The sequence below is a fragment of the Lithobates pipiens genome, unplaced genomic scaffold (assembly GCF_037356315.1).
Source record: "Lithobates pipiens isolate NorthernLeopardFrog02 unplaced genomic scaffold, aLitPip1_a1.2 Scaffold_16, whole genome shotgun sequence".
Taxonomy (NCBI): Eukaryota; Metazoa; Chordata; class Amphibia; order Anura; family Ranidae; genus Lithobates; species Lithobates pipiens.
This window is the reverse complement of record NW_027507748.1, coordinates 176,461,991-176,484,247: the sequence shown is the minus strand read 5'-3', so window position 1 is coordinate 176,484,247 and position 22,257 is coordinate 176,461,991. Positions and strand designations below refer to the sequence as shown.

At 45.1% G+C, this 22,257-nt stretch overlaps 1 protein-coding gene across 5 annotated transcripts in view; it reads left to right on the top strand.

Annotated features, from left to right (window-relative positions):
* Positions 1–22,257, top strand: part of DHRSX (dehydrogenase/reductase X-linked) — a 772,860-nt gene that overhangs the window by 679,942 nt on the left and 70,661 nt on the right. For 4 of the 5 annotated variants that reach the window (XM_077480803.1, XM_077480801.1, XM_077480800.1 and 1 more), the window contains one exon: positions 21,438–21,645. The exons of the other annotated variant lie outside the window; for it this stretch is intronic. In XM_077480803.1, coding sequence (XP_077336929.1) covers positions 21,438–21,645 — 208 coding nt within the window. The remainder of the gene's footprint in view (positions 1–21,437; positions 21,646–22,257) is intronic. 5 annotated transcript variants of the gene reach the window in all.

The following is a 22,257-nucleotide window of genomic DNA, read 5'->3' as shown; positions in this document are numbered from 1 at the left end:
GCAGCAGGAGCCAATGCACTCACATCCTGTGAGAAGATGAAGACAGGGGACAAGAACTGCAGCCATTCACAGTGCTGGATCAATACAGGACTCAGGTAAGTGTTTAGGGCAGGGAGGCACAGCAAGTAGCAAAACTTTTTTACCTCAAAAGCTGAATTAGAGGAATTCAGACACTTTTTAAAAAGTGCAGGCACACTATGAGTTAAATCCAAGGAGCTGCATGACATCCCCTGGATTTATCTGTATTATTTATATCTGACAGGTTTATGGCTCTACCGCAGCATACATGGACACTCAGGCTGTTAGAAGAGAGAGGCACACAGAGCAGCTATGCCCGCCCCTCCCGTGTGCTGCCCATTCAGAGAAGCCTTTATATTTTGTGACTGAGTTCATATAATACAAAGGCTTCTGTGATTGAACAGGAGGAGGGGAGAGGCAGGCATAGCAGTTGCATGACTGTAATGTTGAATATGCTTAGACCTAAAGCATAAGTGTAGGGCCCCCAGAAATACCGCGTATAGCCATCTCCTGGGAGTGCAACAATGTTTTCAGATGTAAATAATAGCAATAAGACCATGGGATGTAATGCATCTCTTTGGATTTTTCTAATAGTGTGCCTTCAATTTCAATTTTCCCTGGAGTTCTGCTTTAATATAGTTTAACATTGTCTAATAGTTTTTAGTTTAAGCTGAACACGAAGATTCTGTTTAAAGTTATAATACTATAAAGGCATATTTATCAGCATTGTTGCATATGCTTACTGGTATGTAAGGAAGATAAACTCTGTTTACATAAGAAACATTTCAAATTGCATCAAAACTATGTGATAAGATTGTTGTTTTGGAGGACACATTTTTGTTGGATTTAACAGAGCACCATGTTAGTTGATTAAAATAACAGCATGCAGAGCTAGATTTATAAAACTGGAATCCGTAGACATATAGCCTGTGGTGTTCTGTGCTTTGTCAATGATCGTATTTGAAATGTAAAATTTTCCAGTTTTGCTGCAAGAATAATCATTTAAACCTTAGTACTTATTTTTGTATGTCTGTTTTTCTTTTAAGCCTGTGCTTTGCTTTAAATGCTTCTGAAAATACTCTGAAAATAATTAAGATTATTGACAGAGTATAGAACACCAATTCCCCATTGTTGTTTTTGGGTGGCTCCATCTAATTTATAGGCTTCCATGGAGCCACCTTTGTGTGCGCATTCCCAGAAGGTGCTACAGTAGAATTTCCTTACATCCACAGAAGAAGATGTCCTGGCAGCAAGCCATTCCACTGCTTCCCCCTCTTCCCTCTTCCAAGCAAGTGATAGACACCAACTGGAACCTGTGTTGTGTCTAGTTTACTATGCACTGTGAAATACTCGGAGCACGTGCTCCCCTACCCAGATGTTCAAGGAGGCAGTACTGTGTGACCTGGAACTGACAGCGGCTACTAGCAAAGTTTGTGGGCAAATATTGTGCTTGCCTAGAATGCATTGTGTTTACAAAGGCTGAGCATTTAATACTACTTTCATTTTAACAGCAGAGCTCAACAACTGATGACTATAAATCAGCAAGTTCACTTGAAGTTCATTTAAGGCCTCACAAACTACCCCTACTCACTTCTCCTTTGTTGGAAGAACTACAGCAATCTGCTTACATACTGTGACTGTGTATATGCATTATAGCATTATCCAGCATGTGGTATTGCAGCATTATAGTGTGTATTCTATGATATAATGTAATCACAGGATGTACCTTCATTATTGTGTTATATGCACTTGTTTGTTGTTCAGATCCTGTTCCTGTCTCCACGCTGATAAAGCCATAATCTGATATCCTCCATAAAAGTAAAGCCATTTGCTGTAACCAATAAGCTTCCAGTGCATAATTTCAATACTCTGACAACAGGTTACGGGTCCAGCGCACACCCAGCAGGCACCCAGTGGCACTGAAAAGAATACTCAGTGAGTACAGTGAATCGGTGGATACTACATACAAGCTACTGAAAAATGGCAAGCAGTTTAGATGTGAAGTATGCAATAGCAAAACTGAACAATGCCAATTATCAGCTGTGGAAGTTTAAGCTATAAATGTTTCTCAGCGAGGATGACTTGTGGCAAGTGCTGAATACAGACAGACCAACAAATGGAGAGACGGAGGACTGGGACAGGAAGGATAGACAGGCAAAAGCGACTATAAGCTTGTTAGTGGAAGATGATCAGCTTATCCACATAAGAACAGAGAAAATGGTCAAAGGTATGTGGACCTCATTACAAAAACTGCATGAGCATTCAAGCCTTAACAGCAAACTGTTTTTGCTATGAAATCTATATAAGATAAGACTAGAAGAAGGCTAGCACATGTGTAACCATGTGGAAGCTATGCTAGATGAAACTAGATCATAGAGCAGCTACGCAGAGAGGACATCAAAGATAACCATATTGTTGCCCTGCTCCTCTGCAGCCTTCCTGAGACATTTACTGCTCTCATTAATGCTTTAAAAAACAGACCTGAGGTGGAACTGACACTAGAAATATGCCAAAGGGAAAATAATCAATGAATATGACAGAAGGAAAGAAAATATGCACCATGATGACAGTGATCTTAAGATGTACAAAGGCACAAAGCACAACAAAGAAAGCAGAGCCTGTTTTCACTGTAAAAGACCAATCACATATAAAAGGACTGTTCTATTTGGAAAGCTGAGCAGCAAAACCAAAAGCTATCCACAAAAGAAAGAATCAAAGCAGCCACAAAGGAAACTGCAGACACATCATAGAGTGGCACCTTTAAAGGAAGGAATAATATATGGTCAAAGTTGAGTGTTATTCCAACAGTGCAGATCGTGGTATGAAATGTGCAGTCCAAAGACTAAAATGTCCTTTCAATAATGGTGACACACGAGAAAAGAAATGACACCTCCACCACAAGAAATGCCTGCTTACCAGCTGATGTGGACCTCCTATCACAGGAGGTCTATCTTGCTTGTGGCTAATACCCAACCAGGGCCTTTGTTTGCATAAGGAGATGTGTATATGGCCATCCCACCATATATCAACTTCTGGGATCTGCTCTAGTTAGCAGCTCAGGCTTATGCTTCAGCCCTCTCGGCTCTATAACAGAGTTCCTGTACACTCTGTACCTCAGCACTCTTCCAGCTTCCTTGCTGTTCCAGCCCACTGGCTTGGACCCTCTGTCTGCTCTGACAGACAGAACTGTGCAGACATTCAAACTGCTCCCTTGCTTGCCTGAACTCCTCGGGAGGGTGGAGCCCAGAACTATGGTCAGGTGTCTACAAATAGCCCAGCACACACCTGACCAGTCAGTATGCTAGTGGATCTTAAAACCTGGACCCAGGACTGGGGATTTCATCCCACTCAGATCGCTATGAAATCCCTGGGCTCTAGATCCCAAAACGGATTTAGTAAATAATAAGGAGATGGAAAGGCCAGTTTCCTCCCAAATAAGCAAATCCCCTGGAGCCCCTCAACCTGCCTGGTTGAGAACCCTATATATATATATATATATATATATATATATATATATATATATATATATATATATATATATATATCCATCACAGGAGCTACCTCTGCCTGAGAAGCTACTTGTCAGGAAAGGTTCCCTCCGCTGGTAATATCAATAATTTGGCATGCAGTACTGCGATCCACCAGCAGGTGTCTCCTGCTGGAATTATGTCATCTTTGGTCCGCAGTACTGGTGTCCACCAGCGGAGGGATCCTGGCAGTATGGAGCAGGTATTGCCCTCTGCAGTCAGGCGTCACATGACTGACAGCAGCCATTATAAATACCCGGCAAGTTCATATACACTTCGCCTTGGTATTGTCCTTGAGCCCTGACCTGAAGCCTGTTTGTTACCTGATCCCTGTTACCTGATCCCTGTTACCTGATCCCTGTTACCTGATCCCTGTTACCTGATCCCTGTTACCTGATCCCTGTTACCTGATCCCTGTTACCTGATCCCTGTTACCTGATCCCTGTTACCTGATCCCTGCATCCTGCCTCCTGTACCTGTTCCCTTCTCCTTGTCCCCCATCTGCTGACCTCCTATTTATGACCCCGGCCTGGCTTGACTACGATTCCGGTACTCCCTTTTGTTACATATACTGGTTTATTTACTGTTTGGTTGTTTGGTTGTTCACTTGGTTCGTATTGGTGGTGTGTTCACATTTATATGCGTTTGCTTAATAAATTTACCTTCACTTATTTGTGTCTGGTTCACTTTGTCGCAGTCACACAGTTCTGGTCACATCTAGTTCATGACAGAATACCAAGGCCATTCCTGACCAGAAGTGGCTGCACAGGGGAACCATTTGCTTCAGTTGGGTTGCAAACATGAATGCTGATGAGATCATTTATCTTTCTCTGCTGGCATCTGAGAGTGGTGATTATTGCCGCCAGGCTTTGAAAGGATGGTCTAGTGACCAGTTGTTTGCAGCTATGCGTTTGGCTCACTCCCTGGTCGATCAGGGTTATACATTGTTTGAGGAGGTGCAGCCTTTGATAAAGATCTGTACTGAGCTAGCCCTGCCCTGTATCCCAGATGGCCGTGATGATTTCACTCCTCCTTTTGATATGAATCAGGTTGTATCTTTAGTATGGCTTTTTGAAGATGATCCTTCTGATTTTTGTGAACACTACTCAGCCTGTTCCCCACAGGTGATTGCTGAGTGCATTGTATCTGCTCAGTCTTTTGTTAGACAGGGAGGCTTAAAACTTCAGTTTGTACAACCCATACTTTCAGCATGGTCTGACATGGTGCAATCAGCCCCAGCCAAACAATCCACCTCTGCCATCAGGTATGAGCCTACCCAAAAGTATGTTTCCCCATCAGCCATGTCAACCTCAGTTGCAGCCCAGTACACGCTGCTCCCAACCAAATACTCCTATCCAGTCTCTGCTCCCTGTACTTACCCTGCATTCAACCCACCTGCTTCCTCTCCGCTGTCTACAAACCCACAAGTTCTTTCCCCAGCTACTGGTACCTCTTCTCTGCCATATCACAATCCTCCTTTCCAGTCTGCTGCACCCCTTATTTACAGTCCTGCAGTCACCTACAGAGCTTCAGTAGCTAAGCCAAAGAAAAAGCGAAAGTTTTTCCCAACCAAGATGATCTTACCATTAACCCAACCTGCCTCCACACCTACCAATCTGTCCCAGCCCGGAGTGCCAGAGCCGGAGTTCCAGCCTGATGTCCCGGCCTTCCAGCCAGACGCCTTCCAGCCTGATGTCCCGGCCTTCCAGCCAGACGCCTTCCAGCCTGATGTCCCGGCCTTCCAGCCAGACGCCTTCCAGCCTGATGTCCCGGCCTTCCAGCCAGACGCCTTCCAGCCTGATGTCCCGGCCTTCCAGCCAGACGCCTTCCAGCCAGACGCCTTCCAGCCTGATGTCCCGGCCTTCCAGCCAGACGCCTTCCAGCCTGATGTCCCGGCCTTCCAGCCTGATGTCCCGGCCTTCCAGCCAGACGCCTTCCAGCCTGATGTCCCGGCCTTCCAGCCAGACGCCTTCCAGCCTGATGTCCCGGCCTTCCAGCCAGACGCCTTCCAGCCTGATGTCCCGGCCTTCCAGCCAGACGCCTTCCAGCCTGATGTCCCGGCCTTCCAGCCAGACGCCTTCCAGCCTGATGTCCCGGCCTTCCAGCCTGATGTCCCGGCCTTCCAGCCAGACGCCTTCCAGCCTGATGTCCCGGCCTTCCAGCCAGACGCCTTCCAGACTGATGTCCCGGCCTTCCAGCCAGACGCCTTCCAGACTGATGTCCCGGCCTTCCAGCCAGACGCCTTCCAGACTGATGTCCCGGCCTTCCAGCCAGACGCCTTCCAGACTGATGTCCCGGCCTTCCAGCCAGACGCCTTCCAGCCTGATGTCCCGGCCTTCCAGCCAGACGCCTTCCAGCCTGATGTCCCGGCCTTCCAGCCAGACGCCTTCCAGCCTGATGTCCCGGCCTTCCAGCCAGACGCCTTCCAGCCTGATGTCCCGGCCTTCCAGCCAGACGCCTTCCAGCCTGATGTCCCGGCCTTCCAGCCAGACGCCTTCCAGCCTGATGTCCCGGCCTTCCAGCCAGACGCCTTCCAGCCTGATGTCCCGGCCTTCCAGCCAGACGCCTTCCAGTCTGATGTCCCGGCCTTCCAGCCAGACGCCTTCCAGCCTGATGTCCCGGCCTTCCAGCCAGACGCCTTCCAGCCTGATGTCCCGGCCTTCCAGCCAGACGCCTTCCAGCCTGATGTCCCGGCCTTCCAGCCAGACGCCTTCCAGCCTGATGTCCCGGCCTTCCAGCCAGACGCCTTCCAGCCTGATGTCCCGGCCTTCCAGCCAGACGCCTTCCAGCCTGATGTCCCGGCCTTCCAGCCAGACGCCTTCCAGCCTGATGTCCCGGCCTTCCAGCCAGACGCCTTCCAGCCTGATGTCCCGGCCTTCCAGCCAGACGCCTTCCAGCCTGATGTCCCGGCCTTCCAGCCAGACGCCTTCCAGCCTGATGTCCCGGCCTTCCAGCCAGACGCCTTCCAGCCTGATGTCCCGGCCTTCCAGCCAGACGCCTTCCAGCCTGATGTCCCGGCCTTCCAGCCAGACGCCTTCCAGCCTGATGTCCCGGCCTTCCAGCCAGACGCCTTCCAGCCTGATGTCCCGGCCTTCCAGCCAGACGCCTTCCAGCCTGATGTCCCGGCCTTCCAGCCAGACGCCTTCCAGCCTGATGTCCCGGCCTTCCAGCCAGACGCCTTCCAGCCTGATGTCCCGGCCTTCCAGCCAGACGCCTTCCAGCCTGATGTCCCGGCCTTCCAGCCAGACGCCTTCCAGCCTGATGTCCCGGCCTTCCAGCCAGACGCCTTCCAGCCTGATGTCCCGGCCTTCCAGCCAGACGCCTTCCAGCCTGATGTCCCGGCCTTCCAGCCAGACGCCTTCCAGCCTGATGTCCCGGCCTTCCAGCCAGACGCCTTCCAGCCTGATGTCCCGGCCTTCCAGCCAGACGCCTTCCAGCCTGATGTCCCGGCCTTCCAGCCAGACGCCTTCCAGCCTGATGTCCCGGCCTTCCAGCCAGACGCCTTCCAGCCTGATGTCCCGGCCTTCCAGCCAGACGCCTTCCAGCCTGATGCCCCGGCCTTCCAGCCAGACGCCTTCCAGTCTGATGCCCCGGCCTTGCGGTCTGACGCCTTGCAGTCTGATGCCCCGGCCTTGCGGTCTGACGCCTTGCAGTCTGATGCCCCGGCCTTGCGGTCTGACGCCTTGCAGTCTGATGCCCCGGCCTTGCGGTCTGACGCCTTGCAGTCTGATGCCCCGGCCTTGCGGTCTGACGCCTTGCAGTCTGATGCCCCGGCCTTGCGGTCTGACGCCTTGCAGTCTGATGCCCCGGCCTTGCGGTCTGATGCCTTCCAGTCGGATGTCCCGGCCTTGCAGTCTGATGCCTCGCAGTCTGATGTCCCGGCCTCGCAGTCTGATGTCCCGGCCTCGCAGTCTGATGTCCCGGCCTCGCAGTCCGATTCCTTCCAGTCTGATGTCCCGGCCTCGCAGTCCGATTCCTTCCAGTCTGATGTCCCGGCCTCGCAGTCCGATTCCTTCCAGTCTGATGTCCCGGCCTCGCAGTCCGATTCCTTCCAGTCTGATGTCCCGGCCTCGCAGTCCGATTCCTTCCAGTCTGATGTCCCGGCCTCGCAGTCCGATTCCTTTCAGTCTGATGTCCCGGCCTCGCGGTCCGACGCCTTCCAGTCTGATGTCCCGGCCTTGCAGTCCAATGCCTTCCAGTCTGATGTGCCTGCTGTCCAGCCTGATGTGCCCGCCTTCCAGCCTGACGTGCCGCTGCCCGCCTTCCAGCCCGATGTGCCAGCTTCCCGGTCCGATGTGGTTCTGTCTGCTGCCCTGCTTGAAGTGTCCATTACCCGACCTAATGTGACTTTGCCCATAGCCCAGCTTGACGCAGTGGACTTTCCCCAGCAACTGCTAGTTGGAGCGTCCGGAGGTCGCTCCTTTGAGGGGGGGTACTGTCAGGAAAGGTTCCCTCCGCTGGTAATATCAATAATTTGGCATGCAGTACTGCGATCCACCAGCAGGTGTCTCCTGCTGGAATTATGTCATCTTTGGTCCGCAGTACTGGTGTCCACCAGCGGAGGGATCCTGGCAGTATGGAGCAGGTATTGCCCTCTGCAGTCAGGCGTCACATGACTGACAGCAGCCATTATAAATACCCGGCAAGTTCATATACACTTCGCCTTGGTATTGTCCTTGAGCCCTGACCTGCAGCCTGTTTGTTACCTGATCCCTGTTACCTGATCCCTGTTACCTGATCCCTGTTACCTGATCCCTGTTACCTGATCCCTGTTACCTGATCCCTGCATCCTGCCTCCTGTACCTGTTCCCTTCTCCTTGTCCCCCATCTGCTGACCTCCTATTTATGACCCCGGCCTGGCTTGACTACGATTCCGGTACTCCCTTTTGTTACATATACTGGTTTATTTACTGTTTGGTTGTTTGGTTGTTCACTTGGTTCGTATTGGTGGTGTGTTCACATTTATATGCGTTTGCTTAATAAATTTACCTTCACTTATTTGTGTCTGGTTCACTTTGTCGCAGTCACACAGTTCTGGTCACATCTAGTTCATGACACTACTCCAAGAGCATAGTGTTGATGGGGTCCATTAAGCTCTCAAGATGTTTCGCGATTACTCGCTTCTTCGGGAGAATAAAAACTGAAATACAAATAAAAAAACATAAGCATTTATATAGTAGAGATAATCATCACAATACAATTCTTACAATGCAGAGTTAGTTAGAGCAGTGTGAAAAACTTACCCCAGAAACTACATAGAGCCAACATACAGCCACATGGGGTCACCACAGGAAATAGATCATGTTTATAGATATGTACACTTATGTAAATACATAAAACGTGCTATATTGCAGTATATGATGTATGAATGGGAGTACATATTTACCTGCCAAAAGTGTAATACTAGTATGGATCTTTTGAAATTTTGGGGCCATTCCTGGATGGTAAAGTGTCCCTAAATATGTAAAAATTTACAACATGGGACTAGTGTTACTGATTCATAGTGAGTTATCCCATATCACCACGAAAGCTTATTTAATGAATAGGTGGCCAAAAGCATGTCATCATGGCGGGGACATGGACAGGATCCTGTCCAAAAACAGGGCTTGTATAGAGCTGACAAAGGCATGCCTCAACATGTTGGTATATAACGATATATAAGAAAAACCTGCAAGGTGGCTCTATGTGTTTTTTGGGGTGAGTTATTCACTGTTTTAACTAATTCTGCATTGTAAGAATTGTATTGTGATGATTATCTTTAATATATATATATATATATATATATATATATATATATATATGCTTTTTAAATTTGTATTTCAGTGTTTATTCTTCTTATATTCTTCTTATATAGCTCCCATGGTTGTGGTGTAGAAGCCGTCAAGAGGAAGTTAATTTCCATTTATGCTTTATATGTTGTTATCTTCTTTTCTTGTTCTATGGGACTGTTTTTATACATTCTATATATAATGAAAGTTTTTTTTTTTATTTATAAAAATGTGTCATTGTCCTTCGATGGTACAAAGAAAGTCCTGTTGCCCCATTTTTTCCTGAAAAAATGCCTTTAGTTCTACTTTAACCACTTTCAGACCGGACCAATTTGCTGGTCAAAGACCAGACCACTTTTTGCGATTCGGCACTGCGTCGCTTTAACTGACAATTGCGCGGTCGTGCGACGTGGCTCCCAAACAAAATTAACGTCCTTTTTTTCCCACAAATAGAGCTTTCTTTTGGTGGTATTTGATCACCCCTGCGGTTTTTATTTTTTGCGCTATAAACAAAAATAGAGCGATAATTTTGAAAAAAACGCATTATTTTTTACTTTTTGTAATAATAAATATCCCCCAAAAATATATAAAAAAACATTTTTTTCCCTCAGTTTAGGCCGATACGTATTCTTCTACATATTTTTGGTAAAAAAAATCGCAATAAGCGATTATTGATTGGTTTGCGCAAAAGTTATAGCGTTTACAAAATAGGGATAGTTTTATAGCATTTTTATTAATAATTTTTTATTATTTTTTTTTTTACTAGTAATGGCGGCGATCTGCGATTTTTATTGTGACTGCGACATTGTGGGGGACCCATCGGACATTTTTGACACATTTTTGGGACCATTGTCATTTATACAGTAATCACTGCTATATAAATGCAGTGATTCCTGTGTAAATGACACTGGCAGTGAAAGGGTTAACCAGTGGGTGGCAGTGTAGGGGTTAAGTGTTCCTAGGGGTGTGTTACTAACTGTGGGGGGGTTGGGCTTTCATTTAGTGTACACTGATCTCTGCTCCAATCACATGGAGCAGAGATCAGCGTCACTAGTTGCTAGGCAGAATGGAAAAATGTTGTTTATACAGCATTTCCTCCATTCGGCCGCTCCGTGAGACGATCGCGGGGATGCCCGCGGCGATCGAGTCCACGGGTCCCGCGACCAGACTCACGGGGGTCCCGACCAGCGCGGGAGCGCGCCGCCGGCGGCGCGCTCCCGATGGCACTGCGGCAACGAATATTGGACGTACATGTACGCCAATATGCCTGCCCGTGCCATTCTGTCGACGTACATCGTCGTGCGCTGGTCGGGAAGTGATTAAATTAACTATCCAATATATGGATTTCAAAGCTCTGTGGCCTCTATTCAGTTTCTGCAATATATTTATAAACAAGCATCCTGGTTCTATCAGTCTAGAGCTGTGATTGATTTCATTGACCTTCTGTGACAAATCAAGCAATTGGGTCACTCTGTTTAATAATTAATTTGGTTATGGTTATGGCTCTGGGGTGTGTGAGATGGTCCTCCATGATACGGATTTCAGACCGGTGCCTGTCTGTCCACAAGGAGAAACAGGGTGAGCAATCCCATGTCTAGGTTTTCCACATGTCAAGGAAGAAAGGGAAGTTGTAATGCTATCAAAAGGTGCACCAACAGAACTGTTGGGGGTATTTTGATGTCTCAATCACATCTCAAGGAGGTGTCCACTGTGGGATTTTGAACTTAGTTGCAATTTCTAGATCTCTGTGCCTTGGCTTTCACACGACCTCTATGTCTTTTGTAGCCTCTTGGTGATGGCTTGGACATCTTCTTTGAGACAACTGTAGCCACATGTTTGTTTTTTTGTCCAAGGCCAAGAATTGCCAGAAGGAAACATGAGGCTTTTGTTTATTGTATTAACCACCTCAATACAGTGCAGTTACACCCCCTTCCTGACCAGACCAATTTTCAGCTTTCAGCGCTCTCACACTTTGAATGACAATAACTCAGTCATCCAACACTGTATCCATATGAAACTTGCGTCCTTTTTTTCACACAAATAGAGCTTTCTTTTAGAGGTATTTAATCACTAGTGGGTTTTTTATTTTTTGTGCTATAAATAAAATAAAACGTAAATTTTGTGAAAAAAATGCCTTTTTCTTTGTTTCTGTCATAAATTTTTGCTAATTAGTAATTTTTCTTCATAAATTTTGGCCAAAATTTATACTGCTACATATCTTTGGTAAAAATAACCCACATTAGTATATATTATTTGGTCTTTGTGAAAGTTATAGAGTCTACAATCTATGGTGCCAATCACTGAAAATTGATCACTTCTGATCAGGCCTTCAGTACATCAGGTGTACCTAATTTCTTGAGACTCTTATGCCCCGTACACACGATCCGAAAATCGTATGGAAAATACCGCTTTCGAAGCGATCGTACGATAATCGGATCGTTAGTACAGAGCTTTCGAGAGCCGATTAGAACAGTACATCCGATATTATTCTATCGGACATGCACGGAATTTTTTTTCGTACGATGCCAAATCGTACGATTTTCGTTTAATCAGTACAGCTATCGTTCGAAAATGCAATACAAATGCATTACAACACATGACATCACTTCCGAATTTTTTTTCTGTCGTGTGGGAATTTTCGTGACTTTAGTAAACTCATCAGATTCGATCTGAGATTAGAATGCAATAAAAAACGGACGATCATTCGTCCGATAATCTCATCGTGTGTATGGGGCATAACTAGTCAGGAAAGTACAAATACCCCCCAAATGACCCCTTTTTACAAAGTAGACATCACAAGGTATTAAGTAAGTAGCATGGTGAGTTTTTTTAAGTTGTCATTTTTTCCCACAATTCTTTGCAAAATGAAGATTTTTTTATTTTTTTTTAATTTTTTTTACTAAATAGTCATATTATCAGATTATTTCTCACACACAGCATATGCATACAACAAATTACACCCCAAAATACATTCTGCTACTCTTCCCGAGTACGGTGATACCACATGTGTGAGACTTTTACACAGCCTGGCCACATACAGAGCACCAACATTGATGTAGTACCTTCAGACGTTCTACGAGCAAAAATGACGCATCTCATTTCTCAACCACCTATTACACTTTTGAAGTCCCTGGAGTACCAGGACAATGGAATTTCCCATAAAATGACCCCATTTTGGAAAGCAAACACCCCAACGTATAATCTGTGAGGCATAATGAGTCTTTTGAATGGTTAATTTTTTTCCAGAAGTTTTTGGAATATGTGGAAAAAAATTAAAACGCATTTTTTTTTACACAAAATTGTCAATTTATAAGATATTTCTAACACATAGCATGTATATAGCAAAAATTACACCCCAAAATACATTCTGCTACTCTTCCCGAGTACGGCGATACCACGTGTGTGAGACTTTTACACAGCCTGGCCACATACAGAGCACTAACATTGATGTAGTACCTTCAGACGTTCTATGAGCAAAAATTACACATCTCATTTCTCAACCACCTATTACACTTTTGAAGGCCCTGGAGTACCAGCACAATGGAATTTCCCATAAAATTACCCCATTTTGGAAAGCAAACACCCCAACGTATAATCTGTGAGGCATAATGAGTCTTTTGAACGGTTCATTTTTTTCCAGAAGTTTTTGGAATATGTGGAAAAAAATTAAAACGCATTTTTTTTTACACAAAATTGTCAATTTATAAGATATTTCTAACACATAACATGTATATAGCAAAAATTACACCCCAAAATACATTCTGCTACTCCTCCCGAGTATGGCGATACCACATGTGTAGGACTTTTACACAGCCTGGCCACATAGAGAGGCCTAACATTGAAGTACGTTCAGGCGTTCTAGGAGCATAAATCACACATCTCATTTCATTCCTACCCATCACACTTTTGAAGGTCCTGGACCACCAGGACAGTGAAATTACCCACAAAATAACCCCATTTTGGAAAGTAAACACCCCAACGTATATTCTATGAGACATGGGCTGCAAATAGGTACTCGGGTGCTCTGATGGGCTGGAGATAGGTACTCGGGTACTCTGATGGCCTGGTGACAGGTACTCGGGTACTCTGATGGCCTGGTGACAGGTACTCGGGTACTCTGATGGCCTGGTGACAGGTACTCAGGTACTCTGATGGCCTGGTGACAGGTACTCGGGTACTCTGATGGCCTGGTGACAGGTACTCGGGTACTCTGATGGCCTGCTGACAGGTACTCGGGTACTCTGATGGCCTGGTGACAGGTACTCGGGTACTCTGATGGCCTGGTGACAGGTACTCGGGTACTCTGATGGCCTGGTGACAAGTACGCAGGTACTCTGATGGCCTGGTGACAAGTACTCAGGTACTCTGATGGCCTGGTGACAGGTACTCTGATGGTTTGGTGACTGGTATTTGGGTACTCTGAAGGGCGGTGACAGGTACTCATATGGACTGTGACAGGTACTCGGGTACTCAGATGAACTGTGACAGGTACTCGGGTACTCAGATGGACTGGAACAGGTACTCGGGTACTCTGATGGCCTGGTGACAGGTACTCGGGTACTCTGATGGCCTGGTGACAGGTACTCGAGTACTCTGATGGCCTGGTGACAGGTACTCGGGTACTCTGATGGCCTGGTGACAGGTACTCGGGTACTCTGATGGCCTGGTGACAGGTACTCGGGTACTCTGATGGCCTGGTGACAGGTACTCGGGTACTCTGATGGCCTGGTGACAGGTACTCGGGTACTCTGATGGCCTGGTGACAAGTACTCAGGTACTCTGATAGCCTGGTGACAGGTACTCTGATGGTTTGGTGACTGGTATTTGGGTACTCTGAAGGGCGGTGACAGGTACTCATATGGACTGTGACAGGTACTCGGGTATTCAGATGAACTGTGACAGGTACTCGGGTACTCAGATGGACTGTGACAGGTACTCAGATGGGCTGTGACAGGTACTCGGTACTCTAATGGACTGTGACAGGTACTCGGTACTCTAATGGACTGTGACAGGTACTCGGGTACCCTGATGGACTGTGACAGGTACTCGGGTACCCTGATGGGCCGTGACAGGTACTCGGGTACCCTGATGGGCCGTGACAGGTACTCGGGTACCCTGATGGGCCGTGACAGGTACTCGGGTACTCTGATGTGCCGTGACAGGTACTCTGATGTGCCGTGACAGGTACTCGGGTACTCTGATGTGCCGTGACAGGTACTCGGGTACTCTGATGTGCCGTGACAGGTACTCGGGTACTCTGATGGGCCGGGACAGGTACTCGGGTACTCTGATGGGCTGGGACAGGTACTCGGGTACTCTGATGGGCTGGGACAGGTACTCGGGTACTCTGATGGGCTGGGACAGGTACTTGGGTACTCTGATGGGCTGGGACAGGTACTCGGGTACTCTGATGGGCTGTGACAGGTACTCAAATACTCTGATGGACTGTGACAGGTACTCTGATGGACTGTGATTGACAGGTACTATGAGGGGTGGTGACAGGTCCTCTTTATTGGGGGGGGGGGGCAATCAGTATGTTTGGTGTACACTGTATGCGGTAACGAGATGTTACCGCAATCTCCTCCTCACACACGATCGGTGTGTGAGGAGGAGAACCCGGTAACATCCCGTTACTGCGGTTTGTTTACATTTTAGTGATCGGCTGTGAAAGGATCACAGCCAATCACGTGGGTAAACAGCCAGCCAATGGCTGTTTACCAGCGTCGGTGACGAGCAGTGTTCCCGGGGAACACGGCGCCACCGACGCGCTCGCGATCGCGCGCATGCGCTGTGCACGTTCGGGGTGTGACCATCTGTGATCGGCCGTGACTTCATCACGGCCGATCACGTGGTAAACAGCCATAACGAATGGCTGTTCACCCCCTTCGGTGGCGAGCGGTGTCTCCGTGACACGCCGCCACCGAAGAAACAGGGATGCGCGCGCACGATCGCGCGCATCCCTGTTTAAACGGGAGGCCGTCATATGACGGCCTCCCGCCACAATAGGTGCGCCCCCTGGCCGTCATTTGACAGCCGGCGGTCAGCTACTAGTTAAGAAAGAACAGTTTCTTTACTGCTTGGGTCTGTATCTTCTGCTGGTAGTCAGTTTTGGGAAGATGACAAGTGGAGAGGCCTGGTCCCAGCATATGTCTACGTCCCTTTGGAATTGTGAGTTAGGAAGGCTCTTGTTGAATTGGAAGTGTTGGGGTTTCTTTGGACCAGGTTCACAGCCACACGATTAAATACATTTCAGCCATCTGTGCTAAGGTTTTCCCACTCTAGCACAGGAGCTTTTCCAAGATGTGTCCTTTCCTCCCATGTGCAAAGCCACACCGCCCTATCCACATGCTTTCACATTTGTGCTTAAATGGGAAATCCTGTAGCGGTGGGCTTAGCAAATGTGTTAAAGCTGTGCTCACTGTGATTACACAATCACGTGCAAAGAAAATGAAAAAAAAACAGAAAATTCACTTTGTATGTTTGAGCAAGACATGACTGGTCCAGCAATATCTCACTGTTTTAAATGACCTGTGCAAAACGGTGCATTGGTGGACCCAGGATAAGGTTTCCACTGATTGGATAAAGCCTCTCCCAATTAAGTAAAATGTAAAAAATAAATATATATCTATATATATATCATATATATACCCTTTCCTTGCTAATACTCAAGTCCAATCAAACACACTGGAAGCTGTGAAAAAAAAAAAAAGCGGTCTGGTATGGATTTTAAGGGAAACCCCCAAGCAAAACTAAAATGGTTTCGCCCCCCCCCCCCCCAATCTATACAAGACCTTATCCAAGCATGCAGCCTGATGGGTGCCTGATATTTAAACAACTGATGCTGCTGATGAAGCTGATGAGTGTCTGATTGTTGGGACACCAGTGGGTGGCTGCTGCTAACAAATAACACAAATTGCACATGAAAACACCTAAAAAAAAATACATTTGATGCATTTCTATTGAAGGCTATGGACCACAGAATCGCACTGCATCACACCATAGTAGCACAAGCACCAATGGAAGCAATGTTATTTCCATTGTTGTGCAATTTAATATGACCCAAGTTGCATCTGAAATCATGTAAGTGTGAATCAGGCCTAATCTTTTTTTTTTTTTTTATGAAAGTCATGCAAACTGGTAAAAGACTAAGAGGGTTTTTGGAGAAGGTACAGTGAGCCAATTCTGAATGATTTTCTGAGCAAACAGCTATTTAAGCATTCAAGGGATGGTGGTATAGTTCAGTTTCAGTTCCACTTTAATCAAGTATGTGTATGCAGCCTCACGCTCTTCTGGTAGGTTCCTGACTAATTGATTACTGAATAATAATGTGATTTTGACACAGGTAGTTTAAATGGCATTTTCCCTGTGTGAAAACAGGTGATTTGTGCATAAAAGTTCTCTCCTTTGTGAATCTCTAAAATTAAAGTGCCATAAGCATTCAGAACACAATTAATAGTTACTGCCAATTATTTTCCTTCTTGTCAGTTCCAAGCAATAATGAATTTAATTCAGTTATGTGTTCCTAGAAGAACATTATATGTATTTGTACATAAAATTAGCAAACATAGCCTAAGAATTGAATCCTCTTTTGCTATGTATTGTCCTGCACAGCAGAATTTAGACTGGTAGAGAAAAGGTCAGCAGTCCAAGCCTGTCAGAAATGTACCTTGGCACTGGCATGCTGAGGAGGGGAGCAGAGAAATGACAGCATCATTGTATTGCTGCTCCCTTATTATCTAATCTCTGATTGGGGTTAATAGTCTTATGCTATGTACACACGGTTGGACATTCCGACAACAAAACCATGGATTTTTTTCCGACGGATGTTGGCTCAAACTTGTCTTGCATACACACGGTCACACAAATGTTAAAAATTCCGAACGTCAAGAACACGGTGACGTACAACGCGTACGACGAGCCGAGAAAAATGAAGTTCAATAGCCAGTACAGCTCTTCTGCTTGATTCCGAGCATGTGTGGCCTGCAGGGCCGTCTTTAAGGCAGGGCAAAAGGGGCAGCTGCCCTGGGCCCTGTAATTGTTGTGGAGCCCAAAGCAGCTGCCTCATACTTGCCAACTATCCCAGTTTACATTCCCTTGTCCATTGAGGTTTTAGTCCCGTGCTGTGTCCTGATATCTCAGTGTGAAGTGCTGCTACTAATTGTGTATAGATGACTCGCCTGCAGACCCTGTGTTTACATGTAAATAACCAGCATTCATATGTAACTAGCTGAGGCCAACGGCATTGATGTGTTAATAAAGGCGGCATTCATATGTATATCATGCCTCCTGCAGTGAGGAGATGATGTGCTGTAACCTATAGCAACCAGTGAGCAGTATTACTGTACAGTAATCTCTAGCAGCCAATCAACAAGCAGAAATCATGTGCTGTAACCTCTAGCAACTAATCAGTGAGCCTTAAGGAGTGCTGTAACCTCTAGCAACCAGTCAGTAAGCAGTAATGATATGCTGTAACCTCTGGCAACCAATCGCAATCGCTGACTGATCTGATACAGTAAACTGATTTTAAGTCTAGCTGCTATTTATTGTATGTCTCAGAGAAGGTGGAGACCGAAATTGCATGGGGGGCCCTAAGAAAATGTATGCCCAGGGCCCAATCAATATTAAAGACGGCACTGGTGGCCTTGAGCATCGCAAATTGTGTACACGCACTCAGAGTTGACGTTGAAAATTCCGACAGCAAATGTCCGATGGAGCATACACACAGTAGGAAATTCCGACAACAAGCTCACATCGAATATTTGTTGTCGGAAAGTCCTATCGTATGTACGGCCCATAAGGCTCTTTTGAGACGGGTAGACTTCGGCAGCGGATCTGCCTGCTCAGTGGGGAATCTGTCCGCTGAACTCTGCTGAGCAGGTGGATGACAGGTCAGTGTCTGCTTCGCTGATGTAGAGCTGTTTCTGTTTCCATCTGACTGTCATCCGATTCATTAGATAGACAGGCAACAGATCCCCATCAATTTGTTTTTAGCGGATCGGATGTTGGCAGGTGTCAACAGACACATGTCCGTTGTCATCCGCCACTCTATAGAGGGCAATGGATGGTCTGATTGAGTCTGCCTTAAAAACTGACATGGGAAAGGGGCCTAACAGAAGAGAAGCCTGTAGTGAGTAGCAGGACCTGGCTGTGCTGTCTGGCAGCGATTGGATGATGATGATTGAGCTGCCTGGATTACAAGCTGGCAAAAATAGCTATTATAATTTGAATATACTGTGTGAACTACAAAATTTATATTTACTTGTTTGCATGGATTTTACCTTTATTTGTGCTGAATAATTCTTTTCACTAAGTATATTGATTTGCTTTCCTATAAAACCTTAGCTATGTTTCATCTCTCCCACCTACACGGTAATGCACACCTACATGTCCACCATAGTTAAGGGAAGTCCGAGAAAATATCCAGTCTCAATCTATATAGTATTATTAGTATTATACATGATTTAGGCCTCTTGCACACAGTACTGATGTTTGAGCATCAGCATTTCTTGACGTTATTTCAGGCGTCTGTTTTGCGAATATTTGCATGCATATTCGCATTTGTGCATACAAAACATTCCTAGGCATAATTCGTTAACGGCTTCAGCCCCGGAAGATTTTACCCCTTTCCTAACCAGAGCACTTTTTGCGATTTGGCGCTGCATTGATTTAACTGACAATTGCGCAGCCGTGCGACGTTACACCAAAACAAAATTGAGGTCCTTATTTTCCCACAAATAGAGCTTTCTTTTGGTGGTATTTGATCACCTCTGCGGTTTTTATTTTTTGTGCTATAAACAAAAAAAGAGCGACAATTTTGAAAAAAACAAAGCTATATTTTTTACTTTTTTCTATAATATATATCCCCCAAAAATATATAAAACTAGAAAAGCTAAAATTTCTGGGGAAATTGTGTGAAGTGTTCTTGCCTCCACCTACTGGAGTGGGCGGAGTAACTGGGGGGTCATAATGTTTTGGCTGGTGATAATGTTTTGGCTGGTCATGGGGTTGTCAGCTTTTGTCACCTCCCACTCTAGTTTTGAACATTTCGCCATTCATTCCTATGGGACAAATTTTGTGGAAAAAACGCAGATATTTCGTGAACCATTTGGTGAAACGTTCCACAAAGTAATAGCATACCAACCGGGAACAATCCACACGTTTTGGTGTATTACAGTCTGTGTAGTGTAAAAGCTGTGGGAGGAGTTAGGGTGGTAAATTTGGCTATAATAATAATAATAATATAATAATATGTGAGATAACAGTAAGTGCTCTTGCTATGCAAGAACACTTAAAAAACAAATTTTTTCCTCATTTTAGGCCGATATGTATTCGACATATTTTTGGTAAGCAAAATCACAATAAGCATATATTGATTGGTTTGCGCAAAAGTTATAGTGTCTACAAAATAGGGGATAGATTTATGGCATTTTTATTATTCTTTTTTTTTTTCTTAGCAATGGCTGCGATGTGACTGCAACATTATGGCCGACACATCGCATACTTTTGACACTATTTTGGGACCATTGTCATTTATACAGCGATCAGTGATATAAAAATGCACTGATTACTGTGTTAATGACAATGGCAGGGAAGGGGTTAAACACTATGGGCTGATCAAGGGGTTAAGTGTGTCCTAGGGAGTGATTCTAACTGTGGGGGAATGGGCTACCACTGACATTACAGCAATCACTGCTCCGATGGCAGGGAGCAGTGGATCCCTGTCATGTCACTAGGCGGAACGGGGAAAGCCTTGTTTGCATAGGCATCTCCCCATTCTGCGGCTCTGTGACATGATCGCGGGACACCGGCAGACATTGAGCAGGCACGGTCACGCTGTACGTGGCGGGCACGCGCCAAATAGCCCCACCAATTAAAGGGGACATATGCCCATTTGCCCACCGCTGCCATTGTGCCAACATATATCGGCGTGCAGCGGTCGGCAAGTGGTTAATATTTATGCTCACATGAGAGTATTTGCACATACCAGCTTAAAATACTGACTGGGAATTCAGATTTTTTTAAATTTAACTCCAGCAAATGCAACGCTTGTTTACACGCCCTTGTGTACGGGCCCATTTTAAACAATGGCTGTATTTTAGATCAGTAAAAAAAAAACTATACTGAGTTTTATCAAGCTGCATTGTGCAATAGGCCCACAGTATATTGCACCAATTGTTTGCATATTGCTTTTCAAAATGAAGGGAGACCGTACAGGTACAATTCAAGACAAGAAAGCTAGAACCAGATTGTTTGAACTATTTGTATTCTAATGGCTATGCCTATGTTTATTATACTAGCACCTCCTGTAGTAGTGGCTCTATATGTTGCATGTTAAGGGTGGGATGTAGTGTTTTGATTTCCTAACCTAGGGATGATTCATATTTATGCAATTTTCCAACCAAGGATAAAACTCTCACAGCAGAAAACACTGGAAGCCACTTTCGTAAAATAGGTCATTGGAAATCGGAGATCCCTACAAACTGAATATTGTTGCCATGGTTAGAAGGATACATTTCATTTTTGGACAGTCACACAAATAAGACTAAAATGAAAAGGTTATCTTTAATACACAGGATGGGTTTAATAACAATTCTATATGTTCTATCATTTTTTACGCAGCAATTTAAGAGGTAGCAATGGTCATTAGAACCACCAAACACCACCATAGCTTGTAAGGTATTTTTTTAAAGACCAGTGTAGTAGACAAAGTGTTTCCTGATTATGGTATATGTTACTTTTTTAGGATTTTTTTGTTTGCTCTCCTAAAGTTTTCCTTATTAAATGTGCAGTACAGAAAACTTTCTTCCATAATCCGGTTAAAATGTCTTAAGAACACTTTGAAGGCTTAACATAAGCTGTTTCACTTTCACTAGCCTGACCAGAAAGCTTTTTCTCTGTGTCGATATGACCGATTTCTGAGCTCAGCAGAGAAAATGGAAATGAAGCAGGAGGTGACCTTTATATTTGTCCTATAACCACTTAAATATAGGAAGATATATAGACCACATTGTGTAAGAAAGAATAAAAGTTCCAGTTCATTTTATTTAATCATAACAATTTTGTGCTTGTTTTAGAAATAACTTATTTACGTGTTTATGCTACTTTATGTTTGTTCTTTACACAGCCACAGTTACTCATCCCATGGGGCATATTCTCAGAGTAAACTGGCCCTTGTCCTGTTCACTTACTATTTACAACATCAGCTTACTGCAGAAGGTTGCTATGTAACTGCTAATTCAGTGGATCCTGGGGTAGTGAACACTGACCTCTACCAGCATGTCTCCTGGCCAGGAAGATTTGTGAAATGGATGACTGGCTGGCTTTTTTTAAAGGTAGGTGTTTACATAACTCAATACCACAGTACAATAGCTTCATTATATAAAAATATTATATTTAACTACTTAAGGACCGGAAGATTTTCCCCTTTAATGACCAAGTCATGCTACACTGTACCCAAACAAAATGGACGTTATTTTTTTCCCACAAAAAGAGCTTTCTTTTGGTGGTATTTGATCACCTCTGCCTTTTTTGTTTTTTTTTTTACAAAAAAAGCGTACATTTTTTAAAAAAATGCAATATTTTGTACTTTTTGCTATAATAAATACCCCCCCAAAAAATATAAAAAAACTAATTTCTTTCTCCGTTTAGGCCCGATATATATTCTTCTACATATTTTTGGTAAAGCAAAATCACTATAAGCGTATATTGATTGGTTTGCACAAAAGTTATAGCGTCTACAAAATAGGGAATAGATTTATACCATTTTATGGCATTTTTATTATTATTATTTTTTTTACTAGTAATGGCAGCAATCTGTGATTTTTAGCAGGACTGCGACATTGTGGCAGACAGATCGGACACTTGACATATTTTTGGGACTAGTGACATTTACACAGCGATCAGTGCTATAAAAAATGCACTGATTACTGTGTAAATGTCACTGG